Here is a 26763-nt window from a genome sequence, read left to right as displayed (position 1 = left end):
ATTACACGGTATTTTAAGACATTTAATTTATCTAATAAACACGAATTGTTAATTAGTGAATCTTGATATTTGCTCGAGTTTGTGTAAATGTACCCTTACAACTACATGCAGAGATATAGTGTTGCCAAAGATGTGGTTTGAACGAATTCTGTATGATTATCAAAATGAGACAAGCAAATTGTTCATGAATGTCCTTAGTATTTTTATATTAAATCGTTGCACTATTGCAGATTTCTGTAAGATTGCACACCGGATTTGAAGTACTGTACACGAGGTTCAGTTGAAATAATTTGGTGATATAATAATCCTAAAACTGATTATGATAAGTAATTGGGGAGGGGGACATTATTGCACCTTTTGTGGGGTAGGGGATGTATCCCCAATATGTCTTTGTTTAAAAATCGGAAAAGTGAATAAATCGTTAATGCGAAACGTTTTCAAAAATATTTCTGTTACTTCCCTTTCCGGGATGGTATTTGGAGTGGCAAATGGTGCAGGGAAGCAATCTTACGCTCATGAGCCAAAATATTACGAATATCTGCTTAAAGTGTTAACCACCCTTCGCCGTGACATAATTCCACGAGAAAGCAGAAGGTGTTCTCAGCTACCCTGGACACAAGGATGTCGTGGAGCATGGCACTGGAGAATGCGGCGTTCCACAACATCCCAAAAATGTTCGCTGGGGGAATTCGGCGGCCCAGGGAACACGCAAAAAATGCTTGGACACGATCCTAGAACCATTCGTGCACAATTCGAACCTTCTTTAAAGCGTCCGCTGCCATCTCGATACACGGTCATCACGTAGGGCAAAAGCTGGTATAGGTATGTTGAGGGTCAGACGGCTCCGGGATTTCTCCCATCTCCGCGTATGTTCTATGTATCGAGTGACAGTACCCTGTCTATGCCAGAGGTTTAAAAATAATGTATTGGGTCATGCGGTATGTAGTTTGTTGTGCCCGTTGTTCATCCAGCCTGTTGACCGCCGCGTTACGATATCTAGCGACGGGGACGCCGGCCGAGTGTACCAAGAGACTAATTATACTCTGGCAGGTCCTGCCACTTACTTTCCTGGGATTTCGGTGACTAGGACCTAAAATAAAGGTTGGAGTGATCGCGGTTGATTTAGGTAAAATTGCATTTAGAAAGTGCTGCGTGGGGGTTTTATACTGAAAGAACTATTTCTAGAGAGCCTAAAAGGTCGGGCAAAATTTTATGTGATTTAAATTTCGACATGTGGGGAGTCGCTGTATAAGAGAAAGTGATAGGAGGGGGGCGAAGACTGGGGAAATGAAATAGAAATAAGTGCCCATTTTCAGTGGGGCATGTCCATACCCCACCAGAGTGAAAATATGGGGGGGGGCCGAGAAGAGCAATTACTCTCCTCCTCCCTAGGAAAAAAGAGGTCCAGACAGTTTTGGGTCGCCAGTAGGTCATCCGAACACCATAAAGTCTTGTCTTTCTGCGGTGTTGTGAGTTTTTTTTTTTTGTGCATCACGTACTTTTTATTTTATGTAAACCCCAAACACGAGAGGTATTAGAACCTACAGTATATAGTACCGTGCTTGGGTTGGACGTTGAGAAGACGAAAGAAGATATTTGTTGACATTGGACTTCAACTTCTGTAGACGGTAATTTTCAGGAAATACGAATGAAGGAAGGTTGTTCCAGAAAACGGCAGTTAAATGAATAAACGAAGAAGATGAAAATTGGTTCTGTGGGTTTGAAGTTGGACAGAAAATGGATGTTGGCAGCACGTGTTCGGACGGTTTCGAAAGAGAAAGCGGGAATTATAGAAGCCAATTCAGAAGAACAGTGCCCATGGAAGAGTATCTGTAGAAGAGGCATGCAGCAAAAATATTATGTCTATGAGACAGCGAGTGGAGAGACTCTGTTAGAGAGGAGTCATTAATTAACCTAACTGCCTTCTTCTGAATGGAATCAAGAACTGAGAGGAAATTGGAGGAGAAATTGTTGAAGATAAACATAAAAAAGGCACACGACTTGGATGGCATCTATCCAATTATATTAAAGGAGGCAGCAAAGGAAGTAAGCAAACCCTTAGCCATAATTATGAGAGCTTCTTTGGACTCAGGGGAGATACCCATGGACTGGAGATGTGCAAATGTGACCCCGATTCACACAGGAGGATCAAAGGGTGACAAGTAATTATAGACCTGTGAGTTTAACTTCTGTTTCAAGAAAATTAATGGAGGCACTAGTTAAAGAAGCACTGCAGGATCATCTAGACAAAACTTCAGTTATAGCTCGGACACAGCATGGTTTTTGTTAACGGAAAGTTTTGCATAACCAATTTGATTGAATAATATGATATGGTCACAAAGGAACTGGATGCAGGGAATAACTTTGATATCATATATTTGGATCTTAGAAAGTCTTTTGATACTGTTGCACATGAAAGACTGCTGAACAAATTGGAGGCCAAAAATTGCTGCTATGGATAAAGGGTTGGTTGAGTGGGAAAAGACAGAGAGTGGTAATCAATGGACACTGCTCATCGTGGAGTCCCTCCGGGTTCAGTTTTGGGTCCATTGTTGTTTTCTGTATTTATAAATGACATTGATAATAGTATATCAAGCTTAATGTCCAGGTTGGCAGATGGGCTGAGAGGTGGCAAATGAAGTTTAACATTGACAAATGTAAAGTACTACATGTGGTAAGCAGTAACCCCAGAGTAACTTATCAACTGTGTGGTACTACACTGACAGTGATAGAGAACGAAAAGTACCTGGGGGTAATTGTGCAGGCAGATATGAAATTTTCTGAGCAGTGATCCCAATTCAGATGATCTGCAAGAGTAGCTCATGGTGTCTTGTCAATGATATACATGAATTTTTCTAGCAGGGATAAGGAGGTGATTATCCCCTTGCATAAGGCAATGGTCAGGCCACACCTTGAGTACTGTATGCATGTCTGGAGGCCTCATTTCAAGAAGGATGTAGAGCTGCTGGAACGAGTACAGAGAAGGACAACAAGATTAGTGAATGGAGCAAAGGGTTGCTCTTACGAAGAAAGGCTTAAGTTTTGCAGATTACAGTGTTTGGAGACTGGGCACCTGCGAGGTGATCTGATATAGGTGTATAAAGCTTTGTATGGTTTGAGCATGCTCAATGCTGATGGGATTTTTCCTCTTGCTCAGAATAATCACCTGAGAGGGCATAAATTCAAATTGAGGAAAGATAGATGTGCGGAAGTTTGCCTTTAGTCAGCGGGTAGTTGGTTGGTGGAACAGACTTCCATCCTTTGTTGTGGAAGTTGATTGCCTAAATTAATTTAAGGCTGGGCTGGACAGGTATTTGGAACGAACGGAGGGGTGAAATGGGAGGGTTTTTTTTTTGTTCGCTGATGCTGCATAAGCTTGCTTTCTTGCATCATATGCCTCTGCTAATGCTAATATTATGGCTTCCTGAAGTTCACGAAGGGTCTTTGGTTTTTTCTGGCAACTTCAGATTCCACACGATGCCAACATTTCTCAGTACGATTCAGGTCCGGGCTGTTTCCCGGCCAGCTAACAGTTGTAATGGACCGTTCTTCCAACCATTTTTTCACCTGTAACAAATGTAAACACATTACTGTCAAACCTCTAATGCAGAAACGAAGCTACTTATACTTTTCTCCCGATGACAAGGAGCAGAGTCGTCCTGAAAGATGTAGTTACTTGGCAGGTTGAAATGGTCTCTAATGGTTGGCAGCAATTTGCCTTTCAACATAGCCAGATATCCACTGGCATTTACGGAACCTTTTATATACTGCGGGTGACCTACTCCGCGATAGTAAATGCACCCCAATATCATTTGGCTGGTGGGGAATTTCACTGTAGACACCATACAGTCTGGATTGTAATCTTCATGACATCTACGGCGAATCGTTTGTCTCTTATCAGAGCCATGCAGGTTGAATTTCTTCTCAACCGAGAAAATAACTGACTTCCACTGCTCGGGGGTCCATTTTACATGCTCCTTACACAAAATTAATCGGACCTTTTTCATGTTTTGTGTGAGGAGGGGCTTCTTCTTTAGGACGACGGGCTACAAGTCCATCAATGCGGAGGCTGTATGTTCTTCCCATTCCCTATTTCAGTTCAGACGAAGAAGCTTTACGGTTTTTAAGGCATAAACGCTTCAAAAAGCGGTTCTGTTTTGGTGTAGAGACTCTTTTGCGTTCGGTTCCTTTTTCCTATCAGCAGAAGCAGTATTCTTGAGTTTGGAAAGAAATCTACTCACTGTCGACTGTGAACATCCTTCCTCACGTAAAGCAACAATAGCATTCTTTCTTCGTGGCGTCAACTGCACATAACTTGCCATCTTGATACAAGCATGGAATCACTGCAACTCTTGCAGAGAGTGCTTATATAGCTGAAAGTAAAAGATGATGCAATATTACGTTATCACCTACGCGTGTCAATCTTATCTGATGCAATCTGTTAGAAATATTGCCATATACTTACGTTATTCGGACGACAATTACAATTTTAAGGGGTGATGCACTCTCTTTGAACACCAGTGTATATGTAGTGACTATTACTAAGAGTAGGTGGCAGAAGATTCTCAACCGGTGCAATACCAGCACTTTGCTTATTGGAGTCTTGAAACCCATGTTTGGTCACCAGAGCAAAGTTTCCGGCATTCCCTCCCTCTCTCTCCACATACACGGTACTATAATAAGTTTTCATAAAAAAAAAAACTTCGACCAGGTCGAAGTGCATAATTTTGAGACTTACAGCCCTGAAGTCTTTCTTGGTAAACGTACCCTTTTGTGTCCTTGACTAATCTTATTGCTCTTCCCCATTCCAACAGATGTACATATTTCTTTTACTCAAAATTCGGCCTGACCATTGCCTTATACAACCGAATAATCCTATTAAACCTCATTGACGCTTGTCAGCCAATCTACTAAATTTATCCAGGTCCCTTGCTGCAGTAGCATACCGTGATTATTGTCATTACCCCTGTTCACCTTAGTATACCTGCAACGGCAGTTAATGAGGATAATCGCTGTAAGTTACTCAATCAAGACCAAAAAAAAATGCAGGGTACAGAAACAATGATCCAGCAAGTAACCGATGTTTTGTCTGCATGGAGCTTCCTATAGTAAGTGGTCTCAAAACTTAAATATTTCGATTGTAACAAATTTAACTGTGACCTTTAGCTTGACTTAACAAGTCACCTTTAGCAGGCTTAGTACCTGCTAAAGGTGACTTGGTAGAAGCAAGTAAGCTAAAATAAATAAATGGCTGTAAGTGTTCTGTTATACTCGGCGACGGTCACAATAGAAAGAATATAAGATATTTAGCGGTCATGTGAGTTTGAACCATGGTTTTGAAACGCTTATACTACCCTCGCGTTTGAACACGGCTACGACAGCCTAATGATGTCTAATAATACGTGTCGCACCACAATCGTCTACTGGACTGGTGTGCTGCAATGATCGTTCACCAAGAGATCTGCTCGAATTGTAGCTGTTCACATTTTCCTACTTCTGAGAGCATTCGCGTTAATTTGGTTTGAAACTAAAGTACCTCACTATGTACCCGTTTTGAGATCCAGTTCATGATGTGGAGTGCAATTGTTCTGTATACTCTGATAGTTTCCCCTCCAAATTCAGTATCGCGGGCTGAACTGATATGGAGGGGAAACAAAGTTTGATGCTCATGTTTAGGCGCTTTCGCATATAGATGTAACAAATCGACTGCCAGTGGATAGATTTTTATATTCGTCGAACAAACAGAATTTCGGAAATTATTCTTTTTTTATCATATAAATCGTGTGGGAAAAAGAAATTTAATGCAGTGTTGTTAGCATTAGACAGTCCAAGCACGCGTCGCATGTATTGCTATGTAAGACTCGTGAACGTTGTGCGTGTACGAAGAGGAGCGCAATAAAGTTGTAATTAAACTAAACCTCTAAAACTTAGAGGTTTAGTTTAATTACAACTTTTGAGCGTAAATTTTATTGAGTGTTCTGTAATATTAAAAATTAATTGCTAAGGAGTTGGCTATATTTACTTTTCACTTCTTTTAAGGGAAAAAAAAGCGAAAGCGCACTACATAGCTTTTTTTTTTTTTTTGCAGTAATCCACTTTGGGATGCACTGAGTTGCTTTTGAAAATTGTTTTTCCTATCAAGATACTCGCTCCACCACGGGAATAGTGACCGAAGCAACAGCATTATTCGCCTTGGAAACTCCCAACCCATATAAGGTAAGATTAGTTTTAGTCAATTAAATTTGGTTGGTGAAAGCAGATTAAAGTGACAGATTCAGCGAAATGCTTTATTTACATTCAAAATACGGATCAACTTACAATGAATTACGGAACAGAATATCTGGACGCTGCTTTTTCCAGAGCAGGTCTTACTCTACTATTGAGGATGTTGAAGAACTCAGCGTTTCCACGGCTGATAAAGCCATTGTTCAGCATATCCAGGTATTTGTTGAGCACGCTGGCACCCGTGAACTTGGGACGAATCTCTCCCATTTGTTGCAAATCAAACCGATTCACCGTAGTTATTCTTCGTGAGACATCTTCCTTCACTTCGATGAACACTCTCGTTGTTGTTACGTTGGCTTTGACTGTCAGTTCAATAGTTGGCAGCTTCCCATATTTCATCTTACCAGAACAGTCCACGTGAAGATCGTAAAAGTCTAAGCTGCAGTTGGCCGCCCGTGCTCCGAATACGAAATATGGACTACCACATACGTAAGGGCGACGTGCCCGAGACAATCCCGTTAACTGGCAGTTGTTAAAGCTGGTGTTCACCTTTACCTTAATGCCCACAACCTTATCCGTGGTTTCGAAATAAAAGTCGTTCAAACGGGCGGGATCGAGCCCAGCATATCGAATTTCATTTGGGTAGGCATTAAATAGGATGTTGTCGAAATACTGATCCACACGAGGGTCCCCTGCGGAGAATCCTATAAACAGAAAAAGGAAATAATAAATTAATTTATGACAACAGTCATCTATAAATCGTATCTTTAGGAAACTAGTCTAGTAGGACACGGGGCGGCACCTGCCAATCACTGCCTTCTTCCAGACTTTTAGTCGAAGTATGGAGAGGTACCCAAGATCTGAATTTTTACCAAAAATAATAAATAATCGGGTACTAAACTGCCATTCATTACTCGAGATGCAAAAACATCTTAAGAGAGGCGGCAAGCGAGTGCATTGAACCATTGAGGCTAATTATGCGAGCATCACTAGACTCTGGGGAGATTCCCTTGGATTGGAAAAGTGCAAATGTATCTCCCATACATAAGGGTGGCTCTAAAAGTGAAGTGGGAAATTATCGACCTGTCAGTCTGACTTCAGTAGTAGGGAAAATCATGGAGGCAATGATCAAGGGTGGAATTCAGTATCATTTAGATCGAATTGAAATTCTCAAGGATACTCAGCATGGTTTTGTAAAGGGAAAATCATGTTTAACAAATCTGGTTCGCTATTTCGAAAGGGTCACTCACGAGCTGGATTTAGGGAATAATTTCGACATTGTTTATTTAGATTTCAGCAAAGCTTTTGACTCAGTCCCACATGAGCGGTTGCTTTATAAGCTGGAACAGGTTGGAATCACTGGGAAAATCCTTAGATGGATAGAAGGATGGCTTCAGGGCAGGAGGCAGAGGGTTGTGATAAATGGCTATTCCTCAGATTGGGTTGATGTAAGAAGTGGGGTTCCCCAAGGATCAGTATTAGGACCACTGTTGTTTTTAATTTTCACAAACGACATTGATGAAGGGATAGAGGGCGTGATGTCTAAATTTGCAGATGATGTTAAAATTGGTAGAGGTAGTTAATGATCACTGTCAAGCTGAGCTTCTTCAGAGAGACCTAGATAGACTTCAAGAATGGTCAGAAAAATGGCAGCTGTGCTTTAATCCAACAAAGTGTAAGGTATTACACCTGGGAAACAGTAATCCCAAAAAAACTTATTCAGTTGGTGGAGTTCAACTAAACCCAGTACTGGAGGAAAGGGACTTGGGTGTTACGATACGGTCAGACATGAAATTCTCTGAGCATTGTAAACAGGTTGCAAGGAAGGCCCATGGTGTCCTATCGAACTTTTGCAAGTAGAGATAGGGACGTGATAATCCCATTATATAAGGCTTATGTTAGACCACACTTGGAATACTGTGTTCAAGTATGGAGACCGCACCTAAAGAAAGACATCGAGCTTCTTGAAAGGGTGCAAAGAAGGGTAACTCGCCTGGTGAGATCGGCAAAAGGGCGTCCTTATGAAGAAAGACTTCGAATATGTGGGTTGCAGAGTTTGGAAACTAGACACCTTAGAGGAGATTTGATTGAGGTGTTTAAGGCTCTCAGAGGCATCAGTAAAATGAATGAGGACGAAATTTTCAAGATTATAAATGATGCTAGAACTAGGGGACATAAATTCAAGTTACGGGGGGAAATGTTTAGATTGGACTGCAGGAAGTTTTATTTTAGCCAGCGAGTTATAAATTACTGGAATAAGTTGCCTTCATGGGTGGTAGAGGCCGACAGTTTGGGGAAATTCAAAGGTCATCTGGATAGTACTTTCGGGTAAGGGAAGCGCATAGGATGATAGGATTAATTTCCTTTTTATTTATTTTATTATTTATTTGTTAATTATTATTATTTATTTAATTTTTGTTTTTATCATTGTTTTGTTCGGATTTTTTTTTTTGGCTGGTGCAGCATAAGCCATAGGCTTTCTTGCACCATACGGCCGTTACTAATACTAATACTAACAATGCATATATTAGAAAAAAAATTGTTTATGTATAAAGAAGATGTGAACTTTCAACTGGAACGGTACTCGCGGAAAACCTCAACGTTCCCTTAGTTCGGAGGGCGTTTATTATTTGAGATACGAACTTTCTTAGGAATTTAGATAGAGATATTCATGTTTTCTGATTTTAGGTGAATTAATACCAGCTACGTATCTCACTTTTAAGTGAACTCCAAATTATAAGCTCATTTGATATGTAACGCGTTTTGTAATGTTGGCAATCGATATGTAGAGGAAAAGAAAAATTTTAGATCGTGGGTACCTCTCCATATTTCGACTAAAAGTCAAGAAGGCAGTGATTGGCATGTGCCGCCCTCTGTCCCCCAAGATTGAGATACCTAGAGTGTTTATCTCCCACTGTTTTAAAATCAGGATGGGGGATGAACCCTACCTAAGCTAAGCATCCCCCTCTCCTAGACGACACAACGCATTCACAATAATCACAGAACTCGACCGTACAATCACCCCGCTCTACGACCACTGCTACCAAATAGTGGATTTTAGCGAACTTTTTATAATATTCAGCAGAACAAAAATAAATTATTCCAAGAAGTGACAGTTAAGAAAAATGTTAGGAGTCTGTGGATATCAGTAATTAAAAGTTAGGCAATTATTTAGAATGAAGATCTAGTAGTAGAGTGCATTATAGAATAATACGAATCTGATGAAAAGGGTAAGATTTGCTTCTGCACCCAAAAAGAAAGTTTAAGAGACTTTCGATTCTCCAGTCACCAAGTGTGAGAATCAGGTACGTTGTGACTTAACTGAGGTATTTGAGAAATTTATCAGATAACCTCCATTATGCACGCTCAGCGCAAGAAGATGTACAGTTTCAAGATGGCCGACAAATATGCATGCCCGTCTTCTCATTTAGACCCCCCATCGAAAATATCTGGGCTGCATTAGATCGTGATATGCCAAACTAGCCAGAGAGGGTTTAAAATTACAGTAGATAGCCTCCGGCCATTAGCAAATACATTCCACAGGTCAGACATCTGGAGATCATACAAATCATAGAAATTTAATTTCTAATATTTTAGCCATGCGATGAGAGTGTTCGCTCCTTTAATTTCTGCAGCCATTTGGTATTTTCTACGAGTCTTCGCATGCTCTTCATTTCAACAGTGTATAAAGACTTGTTAATTATCATCTTCCCGACCACGGCCATTTTTAATACGGCAGCAGACACTCGATTCTACTGAAAGAGCTAGCAAGGTGATTGAGGTAATATGTCCAGGACAAGAATGTACCAGTCATAGATCCCAGGAGAGGTTGAAATTAAACTACCCCGAAAGTTAATTTATCTTAGTTCAGAATGTGAAAGTACTTACCGCAGAGGAGGAGGAGTGCGCCAAGCAGAACAATCATTGCGTAGTTGAGTAGCACTGAAAGACAAAAGAGATAGGTTATTAACACTCACTCGATGACCTTTAGCTACTGTTAAGCAATAAGTCATACGAGCAGAAACTAGAACGGTGTGGTGAAACACAAGCGGAAATGTTTTCTAAACAGAAATTCACGAATTGTTGATAACCCGGACTGTTTTCTATATGGATCTAATTTTGTGTCAGCTCGTAGGGTCTCTCGTTCCCACCCTGTAATTGGTGAAAAACAGGAAAGGGAGTCTATTATGAAAATTATCTGTATTAGACGACGATGTTGATAAACTTTGGCAGGACCAATAAATAAATAAAAAACAAAACTACTCAGGAGACCGCCAGCCATCAAAATCCGATTCCACTGCACTGGAATAAGTGGGTGAGCAGTATTATGGTACTTTTCTTACACTAGACCAGGGGTAAGAAAACTGCGGCTGTCATTTTGTACGATGAATAAAATAAAATACTCTGTCCCCCCCTTCGTTAAGTACAAATGATAATAAAAGATATGATGCTGATTAACTTCTCTCGTTCTCTTTACCATCCCCACTTCTTTTCTGAATACCCTTGCTTGTCGCAACTCCCAGGGCCACACCAATAAATTTCTAAAGATGTAAGCGAATCCTGGTTCTTATGATTCTTCATTGTAAACTAATACGAACGGAGAAAATGTAATTTCTATGCGGAAGAGCAATTTAAAGTTTCTTACGTTTCCGCTGCCTTTCGTATGTATTATATTCAACGAGATTGCACCTACGTACGCTTTAAATGCGAACTATTCCTTCATTACCACTTAAGAGCGCCAAAATATCCAGTTATCATATGTAAAGGAATTTAAGCCTTGTGTTTGGATCCCGGTTTAAGAGAAGGCGCAAGTTGTGAGATTACGTGCACATTATTAAGTTGCTGTTATGAACAAGAAAATATAAGAAGGCGTTGTTTAGATTGCAAATGTCGATCTGTCCATTACAATAAAAACTTTAGGTCTGCCAGAGAGAGAGAAAACCGTGTTGAAGAGATAACAATTTAGCATTAAAAAACAGCAAATAATACTCAAATCGTCTTACCTGCGGTTGTAATTCAGCTATGTCAGATTTGCGACTTCTAGAAAGTCTGTTTCGCTGACGTCCCTTATATTACTCGTGTGTCATATGACTAAGCGAGATTATACGAGCGTCGATGTAGCAATCGGCGATTGCACGCTAAAATGTTATTGCTCAAAAGTGAACAAGCAGCTGGAAGAATTACATCTGGCTACCTGATAAAAGTGCCCTGTGAGATTAGAATTCTGACACGTCGAGATATCGCTATTTGAAACGGAACTTCATGCAAGGCTAAACACCAAATAGCAAAGACGTAATTGTCATTCGTCTTACATTTCTTAATTCCTTCATTAAAATTTGCGCAATGTATTGCGAGCGCGATATATAATGAATCCTTGCCACATCCATGTTTAAAACCTAGCAACCCAAAGGTCGCGGGTTCGAATCCCGCCTCAGGCTTGGATCAGAGCACAAAAATGCAAAAACCTTGGGAGGTGCAATATGGCCACAGAAGCCGATGCGCCAACAACTACGAAAAAAAAAAAAAAAAATACCATGTTTAAAAACAATTCATTAAAAATCAGATGAGCAGCCGATTGATATCCTGTGAGAGCAAAAGAGGCAAAACATGTGTTACGCGCTCTTTGCTGCCTACGCCAGAAGAATTGCATCAGTGAGTGGAAATGCCCTTCTGAGAGTTCCCATCGTGATGTTTCGCAGGATCTCGAGCCAACTCTGTGCGTGATTACCGTACTGGTTAATGACCCCCTCTATCACGAGGTGATGAAGAAATCTCGGTTCGAGCCACTTTCTGTCTAGAACAAGAGTAACTTTTATGAGCTATTTTCGCACAGTTGTTGAAACTTAAAGAAGTTTCAACAATAAAAACACCTGGAGTTTTTAGAAAATAGCGTAACTTAATTTAAAGCCGGATACTAGATTAAGCTTGATTCGATATTGTTAGAAGAAAAACATCCGTTTACATAACAGAGATAATATCGAAGAAGATAGCGAAACTGGGACGCTGAGTCCACAATTATTGGAGCTGCCATCTGATTATTAGTGAAGCAGTTTGGAATCGCTTATAATGCGATTAAGAACTCCGGAGTTAACAAAAAAGTTTTTTTTTTTTTTTCATAAACATACTTTGCGAAGAAGTACTAATTTTACATATTATTACTGGAATGTAAATACAACGTTTAATTACTCAAAATGAAAAATCTTACGAAAAGAACTCTCGTTATTGAAATTTTATTTTTAATAAAGTCCATTTCGAACCCTGCACGGAATCATTAGCTTTGCAAATTCTCATGTGACATCTCTTTTTAGAATTCAGAGATAAAAATTAGGCTAAATAATAATCGATTGTGTGATGCCAATTTAGATCATTATCCGCAGCTAATGAACAATCGCCAATACAGAGTATTTTTGGGTCTAACGGCACCAGGGATTTACCCCATCTCCGCGTATGTTCTTTGTATCGAGAACAGTACGCTGCCAAGGCCAGAGGTTTAAAAGTGTGTGGGTCATGTGTTGCGTAATATGTTGTGCCCCTTGTTCATCTGTCTTGTTAGCCGCCAGGCCCCTAATGGGACCTGACGTTTACGTACTCCGCCACGTGGAGGCCAGCCAGGTCCTGCCACCTACTTTCCTGAGATTTCAGTGGCTAGGACCTAAAAAATATAAAATTCTTCTTTTCTTTTGGGCACAGATGGTATATTTATACGCTGGAAGTGATAAGATTTCCTAATAGGTCGAGAATGTATTTTGGTGTTTTTAATTTGGACGTGTGGGGCAGGCAGAAGACTGTGGGGTTGGAAATTTGAAGTAAGGGGTCGATAGGGAAGGAGACCCCTGTTGAAATAGTGGGGCATGCACATGCCCCACCAGAGGAGAAAGAGGGATGGCAGGAAGGGGAGGAGACAGCAGGCCGTCCCCTCCTCCCTGCCAGGGAAGGAGGAGAAGTAAAAAGCAGGCTAGGAAGAGTGTCGAGCCAGGGCGCCATATGGCTGTATGGCATCGTAAGATGCAATCTTCTCCTTTGCGTTAGTTCGATGGAGGCCCAAGTCAAGAAGTCAGGTCCAGTTCCTCACGTTCATGTGGTCACTAGTTCAGAGTTTTGCAGTCATTTCAAGTAGTCAAGTCTGTGTTTTCATAGGTTAGTAGTGATGTGGCAGGATCTTTGTCTTTCAAAGAGTTCGCGGTGAAAGCGCGGTAATTATCTCCTTCTTGCAATATTATTTCTTCTCAGTTCCTTAGCAAGGAGTTAATGCGTGTGTATAGCTGACATCTGTGTTCCTCATAGTTATCACAGTCGTGGATAAGGTGCTCCCAGGTTTCCTCCTACCGGCAGTTACAGCTCGTGCAGTTTCCCCTCTGAAGGAGCCGTGTCCCGTAAGAAGGAAGGTGGTGTGCAAGGATGGGGAGATAGGATATACCCTGCTGACATCGGGTATAAATTTTTTGGTGACTTGCCCTTTTGTGATAAGATTCCATCTATTTTGCCAGATATATTGCAGATGTTCCGTTAACCGCTTATTTTCTGAGGATCTGTTGTGTAGTCTAGATAAGTTATGCTTCTTCATTTCGAATGTTGGTGTAGCAGCACACAATCTCCAGGTCCAGGGGAAGGAAGCCCGCCAGGACCTGGAGCGCATGGGTGCTCACCATGCAGCAGGCTCTAGTTGTCAATAGTGTGGATCGACTCCAGCTTTTTCTTCTTAACTGCTGTGTTTTCTTTCTGATACCAGGCGCCTGCATCATAGGCAAGGATAGGGATGAAGAGAGAGGGCCCTCTTCTTTAATCCCCTGTCCCTCCTGGTGATTTTGGGCCTGAGGTAACAGAGATGAGATGTGAAGTTCAAGTTTCGGTCTAGTATTATTCCTAAATATTTGAGTTTGGTCGCTCCATTTATTTTAATTAGTGGAGGTCTCCCATGGTCAAGAGCACCCCTGAGAAGTATTGAGTTGTTTTTTCGGTTGAGATCGTTAGAAGGTTCCTCTTGGCATGATTGCCTGTGGCCTCCAGTTGAGCCCTGCTGTATACTTGAAGCATCATAATCAGATCATCAGCGTATGCCTGTGTAGTGACATTTGGAATATCCAGATTTAAAAACTCATCAGGCCCCAGGACGAATCCCTAGGCCCAGTTCCTGTAAACCGGTCTGGATACAGAGGTAAAGGGAGTGTGGCCGTGATTCTTCGGTTTTCCAGGTAAGATTTCAGGCAGCGAAATAGATTTGAGCCCGCCCAGAACACTGGGCCACCAGAGGGAGTCAATTGAGATGAGTAGGAAATATTTCCTGTTACAGTTTCTGACTGCATCGATGATCCTCTCGAGGGTATCAGTGGTGGAGCATCCCCTCCTGAAACCGAATTGGTTTCTTGACATCAATCGAGCATTCTGGTATCCGTTTTCAATTATGTGGTAGATGAGTCGCTCAAAGAGCTTGCTTAGCATCGACAGCAGAGCGATAGGCCTGTATGAGCCTGGCATGTTCTGGGGTTTTTCAGGATAAGTGCGACTCGGGCTGTCTTCCACGAAGTTGGGAAAAACCCTCCGTGAGGCACTGATTTTCTAGATTTAATATAGTATCCGGTATCATTTCCACTGCCTTTTTTAGTATTTGACCTTCGCCGGGACTTTTCCTGTTTTCCATTTTGGCTGCAGCTATGTCGAGTTCCGTTATCGTGAAAGGGGCCTCCGCTGTCTGGGTGGAGTATTTATCATTCCCCTCGCAGAGAGTTCTCTGTTCCTGTGTGTCAGAAAAAAGAGAGAACTCTTTTTTTCAGGCCTGTTTTGCAAAGGTTCTGAGCTATTACAGGAGTAATAGCTCTGAGGTGGAGATAGGCTTATGTCTAGGAGCCACACAAGCAAAGCAAATGTTCCTGCGTGTGTGGAGTTATTGAAGGTTATGGTCAATATGTTATTAATGGAAGAGTGCCAGGATCTAGTGTATGTCCCTTGAGGTGTTAAGGTGGCAGCAATGACTTCTCCCCTAGAGAATTTACTGGTAGTGACTTTATACACCTCCCCAGGGGTCTGCATTTCCCACTGTAGATACAAGGTCTTCCCAGGAGCTTCACTTTCTTGTTGAGCTATATATTGGTTCCCGACCTCCCAGTATTGCTGTCTGAGTAGGTCAACCTCTGAGCGCCCTTTGGAACCTTTTTCGGGCATTATTCACTCGCTGTCTTATTGCCTGGAGTTCCGGTGACCACCAGTGGACCGCTTTGGGAACGGGTTTCTTCTTTCTGATGGCCATGTTGGTGTTGATCTGGATTGAGATATTTTTGATCGAAATTCCATCAATGTCTATTGGAATAAGGTCCAGTGTTCTTGTATACCACCCAGGGGAAGAGATGCCCAACAATCGACCGAGTGGCGAGAGCTACATCTATATTTGCCTCCCATAGTGTGCTGGAGAAAGTTGCCGCTTGATTAGATCTGTTCAGAACTGCTAGATTACTGTTGGAGATGTAATCCTCCAGGAGCTTACCATTTCTTGCATCCCTACTGTCTGGTCTTTCACTGTGCCAAGCAGGGGATCTGCAGTTGGCGTCCCTTCCTACTATGAGCTTGGCATTTGTAGTTGGATATTTTGCATACATCTTCTCTCGGACGGACATATATAGAGGTGACATAAAATTCCCCTAATGGTGAGGCTATATGGGCACATGCGGTCGGAGATCTTGGTTACCGTGAGGTCAGGATTCCGGACAGTGATAGCAGCCCATGGGTTGTCTCCATCGACTTGTACGATCTTGTAATGTAGGGGGTAGCCTTTTACTTCTTTGTTATAGGTGTAAGGCTCCTGTAGCATTGTGCTGTGCACAATATTTATAAATGGAGCCGATTCCGAAATGCCTCTCAAGGAATTCTCAGTTCATATTTTAGCGAATGTGTAATCTCTCAAGAATGGCACTTTTAGCTGTTTCGTGTGCTTCAATGTTTAATTCTATAGTTTGTCCAAGTAAATTTCATATATTTTTCGATCTCTTCTGACCGTGACAGGCTTTATAGCTGAAATTGGGCGTTGGGTTTTAGGTACATCAACAAGTTAGGCCATAATTGCAATAATGTCGGTTTGCTGGAGAAAAACCATGCTACCCTCGTCTGTGACCGACTAAATCAGTCACTTTGTGAAAGAGATCATTCTTCGCGTTTTTTCCACCCCAACGTGGGTAGGACGGTGATTATATCAACTGTGCTAGCTACAATAAAGATAATTCTATGTATGTTGTTGTTCACGGTTACGCTAATTATTTTTATTTCCTGAAGAAGTGGCGCCTTCGTAGCCAGGTGGGAAGGAGCAGCAGTGCGTAGCACACGCTTCTTGATTATACCGGGGTTCCAGCCCGTCACCACCAAATACGGAGTATGCGAAAAGGTCAAGGAATGACCACCGCATATTCCCGGAGCAATATGGCCTTAGTTACTAATGCTCCTAAAAACCTGAAGAAGTATCAATACTTAATAATATCTAGTGGAGTACACGAACGTTGCTCATATTTTGTGAAGCAGTGTTCGTATTTGGACGCTGCCCTTATTAAAAGGAATTTGGAGCAAAATTACAAAATCAGAGCAGGTGACCAATGCTCATTCATAAATTTATGAGCACAAGGACAAACCATAGTCAAATACGTTCCCCTTTAATTTTAGACTGTGCTTTAGAGAAAGGGTGGGGTAATTTTTCTGTTAAACCAGTACCTCCAAACTAGCCGTCAAAATTATTCAAAGCCCTATCCAGATATATTTTTAGTCACGTACACTAGAACTAGGAACTTAAAATACTAAAATTAAAAAAAAAACGTTGGCAACAGACAGCACGATAAAATCAACACAAAACTTCTCCAAATTCGGCCAGAGTTCACGTACTTGTTCAATATTGCAATACTTGAGGACTCGTATCGGACACGCCAATATAAGTTGAATATAAGCCAACACAGAAAGACCAGCACACCCAGGGTTGGTCCTGAGCTGGATATCATCATCGTTCTTGTTTCTCTCTCTCTCTCACTCAGAGTAATTCAGATTTTAATTTGGCTGGTGCAGTAAAAATCTCAGGCTTCCTTGCACCATATGGCTAATTAGAATAATATCCGCAAGATCACCTGACAGGTGCATGTGACCGCAGTAGCTAATACACCCACAACAAGGTTTTGAATTTCTGGTTGGAGACCAGGGATTGTTTTAACGCTCGGAACAGATATTCGTAGTAACGCCATTGTGCGTAATAATCTAGTAATGATTATAGACGATTTTCTTTTATTGAGTAATAATAAGCTGTTCCTTATTGTTTGCAATCCCATGGAAAAATTAAATAGGCCTCCGCCCTCACACATGGAACGGTTCTGGAGGAACTCGGTCGATGCTATATAAGCTTTCTTTCTTGCATCATTCGCCACTACTAACTCGGAAAATTTCTCTTTCGAAAAACGCTGGTCACGTTGTAGATATTGTCGATAGATGGCGGCAGCAGCAACAACGTAAAATTCAAACTTTTTGTGGCCAAGTGAATTGTAAAATAAAATAAATTGTTTTGATCGTCGTAAATTGTAATAGCATTCGTTTATTTGTGAAGAATAAAGTTACAGTCCACACTGCTATCAATATTCCTAATTGCTTAACATCAGGGCCTCAAACTCTGCGATGCCACAGCTTTCTAAAATGATAAATGAATTCGTGCGACTCTCGCCGCGCCTCCTCCCCCATAAATAAAACGAACGATTTCATTTGGGTTAAAGTTTTTCAAGGAATGTACTGCTTATTTTTAATAATTTGATTTTGATCTATATATAAAATAAAACCTAAAACTTGGCAATCAAACCCAGACGCAAAATTAAAAAAAAAAAAAATCTCGCCTCACCTCGGATAGCATAGTAGTTAATCATCGTGCTTCCAGACCAGAGAGGCTGAGTTAATGGGCTTCAACCGAAGATTTTTCTCCCAGAAAACCCACGCACTTATAGACATAATATACTGACAATTCATAGTGTTGGTTGTTTATGACGCTTAGTAATTTAAACTAACGCGAAAAGCCTTTAATAGTGGTATCGGATATAACTTCCATTCTCTTCATCATGCTTTCTAATAGTCGAACTCTGCAATAGAATAATGTTGCCCCTATTAAGGTGTACGAATATATCTAACTTTTAATATGCATTAATCTAAGTCCAGTATACCTCCAGCATTACCCTTTTTTTCCCCTAAGATATGATTAAGTATAGTTCGCCTTAGAAAGACGATTAATCTTGTTGCGGATGTTAAGGGAAAACAAACACAATACATTTTTGTGAGGAATGCAGTGCCTACTTCGGATTTAATATTCAGCATTTCCTTGGCAACCTGACGCCATCCGTAAACAGAAAAAACCCGAGTTACTTTTGGCACTTGACCAGAGAATGCACATTTGTTAAAATATGCATTCTTTGGAGGATTCTGCTGTTCGTACTGACATCACATCTACCAACAAATAATTTTGTGTTGTTCTGTAAAAGACCCTCGCGAAACCTGCATTTTTGTTAATTGTTCAAATCGCGTCATCCTGAACTGGTTCAGGTATGTGTACTCAAATCACTGAATACTTTTATGCACATAATAGTTGTTTATGTTGACATATAAAAAGCTACGAAGAGATTTGCAATAATTTTGCCCTTCGATCCTACTGAGTATGAATATAATAATCGACAATTCGATGTCGCCTTTAGAAAAAAGGCAACGCTGCATAAAATCACGGACACTCTTAATGGTGGATAAAGCAGTAAATGTATCAGCCAGCACTCTACGATACACACCACGAACTAAGGAAAACTATTCTGCACTGTGAAGTCCGTAATATCCGACACTCATACACTGAAAACATAAATAATGGATTACTTATTCTAATTCTACGTGCACAAGTTTATATTATTTATTAAAATAATATAAATCGTTATAAAACCGTCAAAGATGATGCTTTCTCATATGACTACACAAACCCGATGCTTCATTCTTTTTAGGTTGTACTGGCTCACATCTAAAGTTTGGAAAGAGCCACGGGACAACATTTTTTAAAATATTTTGGATATTTGATAGATATTGAGCAGTGGCTGGATTGCTCTGAAGATACCTAGTAATATAAATTAAGGGAAGGAATAAAGAAGCTGTTGAGGAAATGCTCTGCGAAAAACATACAAAGAGTTACTGTTCACAATTTTATTTTATTTTTTAATCAAAATTGAACAAAAAACGGTCCACAGCTGATGCAACTTATGAATATGCAATAGTTTACAGATTTATAATACAACATAGACTGACATTTAGAAGTAATTCTGTTTCACTATAAATAAATCCAAGTTGATTTTACAATTCAGGAATTGTCCTTAAGTCAGCCACATAATTCAGTGTATGTATATATATATAAGCTCTTAAAATACATAGACAATAAAGCATTTGGGTCGAACCGGAAAGATTTGAACTGACTTGAAGATTACGCCAGCTTTATGAATACCTCATAGTCAGGAACAATAGTTATAAGCACAGCGCCACACACCACTGCAGTAGGACAGAAGGGCAAGACATGCTGACACGCTAGATTTCCAGTACAAACAAAACTTAAACTAGGCGAAAATCTAGATGATAGTTAATGGGTTTAATATGATTATTCAATAACAGAAGCGTGCGAGAAAGTATTTGAAATGGCCAGATAGTTCATACCCCACGAATCTTGTGGAGAAAATGCATGAACTTCTTAAAGCTGATCATGCAATCTAAGACTGTTCATCAGTGGGCAAGCATTAAAGAAAAGTATAGCACGGGGAGGATTCCAAAATTGATGAAAGCAGAGCTGAAAAAGATGGCATTCAGAGCGATGAAAAGTATTAAAGATTATAACAGATATAAGTTGGTTAGACTGGCAAAGGCTGAGTAATAATCTTTACTTCTTCACAGAAACAGTTTTGGAGAAATATTCTCCACGAGAATTCTAGTTGTAACCTAATTATGGTGATTATCAATCAGCTATAGAAAAAAAATAGGTTGCAGATTTAAATCTTCTGCAAAAAAACAAGATCCAACGCAAGGTTATACTGGATTATTCAAAATTCCCACAACCCGAATATCTGTAATTAAAATGCATTCATTCTTTTACTATTAGATTATGTAATTAAAGCAACTATGATAGTAATTTTAATAATAAATATTGTAAACATCCACCATGTTTTCATCATATTCGATGATTCAAACATTTGTAAAACAAACGTTTGAATAATCGAATTGTTTCATTTGTTTTTCAAATGTTTGAATCAAGAATGAACTAGTTAAACATTTTCAATGCCCCTTTTTTTGGGATATCTCCCAAAAATGGGGCATTGAAATTTCAAGAAACGCGAAGCGTAGTTGTTTGTAACTTCGTGTGTGTTCTTCGGTCGATTTTAGTTCTGTGAGGGGAACCTCACTCAGCACCGAGTGGAAGAAGGCAGGAAAACTTGCTGGATTCGAATCCAGGTCCTTCCACTCGACGAACAAGCACGCTACAACTGTGCTACCGTGGACCGCACGTCAAGTTTATGCTTTACCGTTTCCCCGTAATAGTGGGGTCGTTATAGTTAAGCGAATCATTCATCTTGCGATGTTACACGCAGTACAAGCAATTTGAAATTGCGAAACCTGAATATCGTTAATTCTTTTACTTTTAGATTATGTAATTATAGAAATTTATAATAAACGCCGAAAATGTCAAACTTCTTGAATATATGCGAGGAATCCTTTCATCATATATCGATATTTTTTTAGTGTGTGTGTGTGTGTGTAACGAACTCTAATGTGTTTCAAGAAAACGGGTTTATAATGATGAAATTGTTGATTTGCTTGGTTCGTGTTTGCTGGAAATTCCGCTTTAATGTTTGCATTTTCATTTATGTGATTTTGGATGAGTTTGTGTAAGTGTAACCTTACAACCACTGCTCTGCATGTGGAGATACAGTGTTGCCAAATATGTGGCTCTGCACGAATCGCGTATGATTATCAAAATGAGACAAACAGATTGTTCATGAATGTCCTTGATACTTTTATATTAAATTGTTGCACTATCGCGGACTTCAAGTATACATGTTCAGCTGAAAGATTTTCTTGCAGAGATAAATAATCCTAAAATTAATTATGATAAGTAACTGAAAAAATAAAAATCATCCCACCTTTTATGGGGTAGGGGATGTATTCTCAATATGTCTTTGTTTAAAAATCGGAAAAGTGGAAGAATGGTTAATGCGAAACAGTTTCTAAAATACAACTTCCCTTTTCGGGGTGGTATTAGTAGACATAAATGATGCAGTCTCTTACACGCACGAGCCAAAATGTTATGACTACCTGACTAAAAGTGTCTGGCCACCTTTCGCTGTGATAACCGCTTGAGCCCGGGGTGGCATGACTCCACGAGAACGGAGGTGTTCTCAGCTATCCTGCATCAGCTGGACAGAAGGACGTCCCGAAGTTTGGCAATGCAGCCAGGCACTGGCGTAGACTGCAGCATTTCGCGTTCCACCGCATCCCACTAATGTTCGATGGGGTTGGTGTTGGAAGAATTTGACGTCCAAGGGAACACACAAAATGTTTGGAAATGGTCTGATCCTAGAACCCATCCTGCACAATGCGGGCCTTGTGATACGTTGTCTTGTTTAAAGCATCCATTGCCATCTCGATACATGGTCACCACGTGAGGAAAAACTTGGTTCGAAACAATGCGGAGGTAGGATCTAGAGGTGAGGGGGGTCCAGTGACGTCCCCCAAAACAAACCCCCAAACCATGATACCGTCGCTGCCGGCCAGCTGAGCAGTCTGGTTACACAATTGGATGAGATTCAATTATTAAAGAAAGATATTGATTGCATTTTGGAACAGCCTAGCAAGATGACATTCCTGTACGAAAATTAAATCTGAAACCGTGAAAGATATAAATAATATTAAATGAAATATGAAATAATTCCAAGAGAAAACTTCAGTAAATTTTACCAATTTTCCTGCATGGAACAGTTTATGCTTTATCATTAACTCCGAGAAGTACATGTTTAGAAAATTTTATATATATATATATATATATATATGCGGTGACTTTTACTAATATAAATTAACACTAATAATACAAGACTATAATATAATTATATAAATACTAGGTGGCAATACCACCGCTTTGTTTATCGGAGGTTTGAAATGGTGAAACCCACGTTTAGTCACTAGAGAAAAGTTTCCGGTATCCCCTTCAACTCATGTACAGTACTATAGGTTTTGATACCTTTCGTGTTGGGGTTTTCAAAAAAAAAAAAAAGTCATGGTGGCAGACGCTCGAAATTAAATTTCGGCACAGCGTTCGTTGGCCGCAGTGAGTTTGCTTGAAACGAAAAGCAACCGAAATTTGTGTTCCATTTTAGTATCGTTAAGATTTTATGTTTTTTTTTTTATCACGTGAACATAAATATCGCGACTGTCACCACACACGCAAGACAGACTTTCTTGGGTGACGTTACTGGGCGTAGACGAGACAATGGATCACCTTTGTCTGGTGTCAAAGTACTGTAAGGCACGAAACTACGCCGAACATCCTATTACCTTTGATGAGAGTAATTAATCTTATAAACGATCGTGAGTGTCGGTGCCTTTTCTCGTGCACTCTTTGTTAGTGATTAAAGTGACTGTGAAGGATGTGCTGCGGCAGGCAAATCACCATAATTCTTATCGATGATCTAACTTAAAAGCTTACGCGGAATTGCCTCCAGGTTTAACAAAATACTTAATTCTGTCCCGAATATATCTCAACTGACACTTGTTTTAACAGTTACGAAGTTCAATAGTTGCTGGACAGTTTCCCCGTTGCCCAACTTTCAACAACTCGGAACAAGCAGCACTGCCGAAGCCCCCACTCGCTATTTTAATGGGTCGGAGTCAAAAGTAAACAAACAAACGGGCAGTGGGATTTAGCACTACGACTGTGTCATTCTCCGTTCGAGGAAGTCCGTGAAAGGGCTTTGCCACAAAGTTTCAAAACACTCCGAACGCATTCATTTGAGGAGCGGAAAGCACCTCTTTGTTCTTTAACGTAAACTCTAATTGGTCGGCACGTCGAGCATCGCTGCGGAGCTCTTAGCGGAGAGTTGAAAAATGCCCCCACTTGCGCTTGCCAAATTAATCCATGAGACGTGACAAACGCGACAAATCCATTATTAATATCGCCAAGAAAGGCAGAGGACCGAGTTGAAAATGAACTGCACAAGTAGGGGAAAGTTAATTTACGGGGCCATTCAGGCCGATGGATAAACTTATCACTTCTGACAACACGTGGGCTCGGTGGTTCGACCGCTTGAAATAATAAACGGGACACTGATCGGGTTGCTAAGACAACGGCACGTGGACGCCATGTGTAAGAGGCAACTGAAATTCGTGAGGGAAGTGTAAGCTGATTGTCGGAGGAGCAGTAAAGGCGACACGGACGAACACGTGTTGATACGGATATCTTACTGCGCCGTTATTTGGTTCAGGGTGGGGGGGGGGGGCTGAGTGGTTTATCAGTTTTCTTCTCAACAGGTGTGCGTGGTGATACCTTTTCGGTTCGGCAGACACTAGATTAAGAAGACTGAAATAAAATATCGAGTTGGTGCAATCAACCAAGACAGTATGTAGAAAATATAATTGTTTTATTCTTTGCACCTTCAGAGCCTGAATAATATGGTTGATTTTTTTTTTTTTTACTTAACCATTATTATTATCTGCCTATTTCTCTTTCGAGACACCCCTTAACAGCATGTGGCTGGAGGGTGTGGTTATAAAATTACTAAGTCATTTATTAACCAGTAAAAATTATTATATTAGTAGATTATTAATCAGTAAATATTATTAATTTAATGTTCTTGTTATATTTGTACCTGTCGGTGCATATCGCCGAAGATTTATATCCTGTTTATAGTTTCTTTGGATCTATGTTTAAATTATTAAAATACTTAAACAGTATTTTCTGGGAAGAATCTCCCCAGAGAGTCCAACTGAGTCAATTCGCACTTCAGACTTGGTTCTTCCCCATCACATGAACTCTGGCAAAGTTATTAACAGACAGTTCATATGCTTCCAGGGTGTGATGTGAAGATTGGCATAAAAGCCCGCTCTTGAAATGGTAAACGGTTCCCCGGCGATCCTATTTAGCCATCTCAGGAACCAGTATTCTACTCCTAAGAAGGCCTTGATGTTGTCCTCAGGGACGGATGACCAGATAGTTGAGGCGTACAACGGAATTTGTGTAACACATTTAAGGATGTATTGGATCATAAGATGAGGGCTTCAGAGACCGGCGAGTTGTTGCCTAGTGCTCCAGAGTGCTGCGCATGTCTTCTCTCTAATATATTCGAAGGGAGGTATGAATTTTAATCCTTCATCCCACTTAAGGCCAATGTCGACATGAGCGGTGGCTTTTTGAACTTTGGTATTGTTCACAAAGATCGTAATTTCATTTTTCTTCTTTTTGCTGGTGAAGGTCATTTGGGCAGTTTTATTTTCATTAAGTTTCAGGTCAATATAGTGTAGATATTCTTCTAGCTTCCTGATTGTCTTGTTTGCTTCATTGGATAGATGAAGTGCAGTTTCTTGTTCTTTAGAGGTAACAAAAAATTTCAAATCATCAACATATGTAATCAATTGTTCACAGTTTTGAGCTAAAAACGGGGCTAATGCTATTTCGGAAAGTAATTTATCTCTACTCCCCTAGAGATAAAGTAAGTTGCGATAATGTCTTTCTTGAAGGGTGTTGGTCAGAACATTTAAAGTGCTTCCTGCAATGAGGAAATACTCCTTCCGGATTACTGTCATAGCTAGGATAGAGATGATGTCGAAGGCTGCTGCTACATCCAGGAAAACGATATCTAACTGTTGTTTATTATTTAATGCTCGCTGCATCTGTAGTAGAGTCTCCATTAAATTTGTTTGTAATAGTCGACCTTCGGGGAAGCACAGAATGCAAATATTCTGGCCTGTCTCCAAAGTAGTGCTGAATGACTGTGTTTAGGATTGCTTTTTCAGATATTTTTTGCAGAAAGCATTCGATTGCCCTGAAATCTTTACTGGTTTTAGGATTGTTTATTTTTGGAACTGGGTTTACATAATATCTTTTCCATGCTTTCGGGATTACTCCCTCACTTAGTATTCGTTGGAAGAGGTGGTGGATTATATATGCACTACATATTTTAACCATGAAGAGTGGAAACTGGCCCGGCCCAATCGTTGCTTTACTGGGAAGCGAGTTAATAGCTGCCCTTAAGTTTTCCTAATATTATGTTTCTAGCTCTAGTTTGGTTAGTGTCAGTGGTGGTATCCACCAGTTTTTTTTAATCATTTGCTGCATCTCGCGGATGTTTTCCTCACAATTTTTCTGGTTTTCATTTAGAGACTTTCCAAATGTGGCTTCTATCCAGTCTCTAAAAAGCTGGTCCATCATTTCTTTTTTGTTGGTTTTCTTGCTTACTATTCCCTTTTATTTTTTCCCTCATTACCTCAAAGAGGATATCACCCCTGCCATCCAGTACCTGCACAATCTCAGCATGGTGCTCCGTGGAGCAAAGATTTTGATAGGATTTGATGTAAACTGTCGATCTCCCATCTAGCACAGCGAAACACCCAAACGTAGAGGAGCCCAAAATGGACACAGACTCGATGAGTTCCTGACCAATAGCAACTTCACAGACCTTAATAGGTCTAATAATCTTCCCACCTTTTCCAGTACGCTCTGGGAGGCGATGATAGACGTTACCCTCGCCACCAGATCCTTCGTGGGATACATTACAAACTGGACCGTTCGTGAAGGATGGACAACTTCTGACCACCGCGCCATTACATTCAACATGGAGAGAACATTACAGCGTACAACCTCTTCTATGCAGATACTTCACCGTTACTTAGTGCAAAAGGCGGATTGGTCACTGTTGAAGGACAGAATACGCGATTATGTCAGAGCCCTCCAAACTGTCACTCTGATGAATTCCGACTTGGACGTCCACCAGCGTAAAATCGCTGATACTATAATTAATTCAGCCGATGTCGCCATTAAGCGGAAAAACTCCGTACCGTGTGCTGTGCCATGGTGGTCCCGGGAACTGCAGACCCTTAGAAAAGAGGTCAACCAAAAGATGCGTATCTTCCAGAGAGCCAGGAAGTCCTGGCCTGCGGCAGAAGTAGAATACCTCAGGAACCAATACACGGAGGCAAGGAATTCCTATACAGCAATGATCAGGCAGAGGAAAAAAACTGTCCTGTGGGCAACTCTGACCCATGGGGGATTGTTTATAGGATGACAACTAGAAAACTCCCTAGGGGAGAGGTCATTCTCGCCACGAAGACAACTGAAGGACAGATGACAACGAATTGGCAGGACTCCATCTGTAATATTTTGCATGTCATCTTTAAGCAACTATGCCCGGTTCGCACCACCGAACAACTTCAACTGGAGAGGGAAAATGCCTTGCATCACACCACAGTGGTAGAACCACCCTTCACTATACAGGAGCTCACTGCTGCAGCCTACAAAATCAGGAATAAGAAATCTCC

The 26763-nt window shown here is 40.6% G+C and overlaps 1 protein-coding gene across 3 annotated transcripts in view; it reads right to left on the bottom strand.

The window, feature by feature from the left end:
* Positions 1–6273: 6273 nt before the first annotated feature.
* Positions 6274–26763, bottom strand: part of LOC150085693 (uncharacterized) — a 211519-nt gene continuing 191029 nt past the window's right edge. For 2 of the 3 annotated variants that reach the window (XM_090373453.1, XM_090373452.1), the window contains exons 3-4: positions 10114–10167; positions 6274–6929 (exon numbers count right to left, since the gene is read on the bottom strand). In XM_090373453.1, coding sequence (XP_090229579.1) covers positions 6325–6929; positions 10114–10167 — 659 coding nt within the window. In that variant the 3' untranslated portion in view covers positions 6274–6324. Of the gene's footprint in view, positions 6930–10113; positions 10168–11228; positions 11299–26763 lie in introns of those variants that run through there. The other variant, XM_090373454.1, reaches the window with a different exon arrangement.

Source organism: Mastigoproctus giganteus, chromosome 5 (assembly GCF_048544385.1).
Source record: "Mastigoproctus giganteus isolate SK-2022 chromosome 5, ASM4854438v1, whole genome shotgun sequence".
Classification (NCBI taxonomy): domain Eukaryota; kingdom Metazoa; phylum Arthropoda; class Arachnida; order Uropygi; family Thelyphonidae; genus Mastigoproctus; species Mastigoproctus giganteus.
The sequence above is the reverse complement of the archived record's forward strand: the minus strand, read 5'-3'. Positions and strand labels throughout refer to the sequence as shown.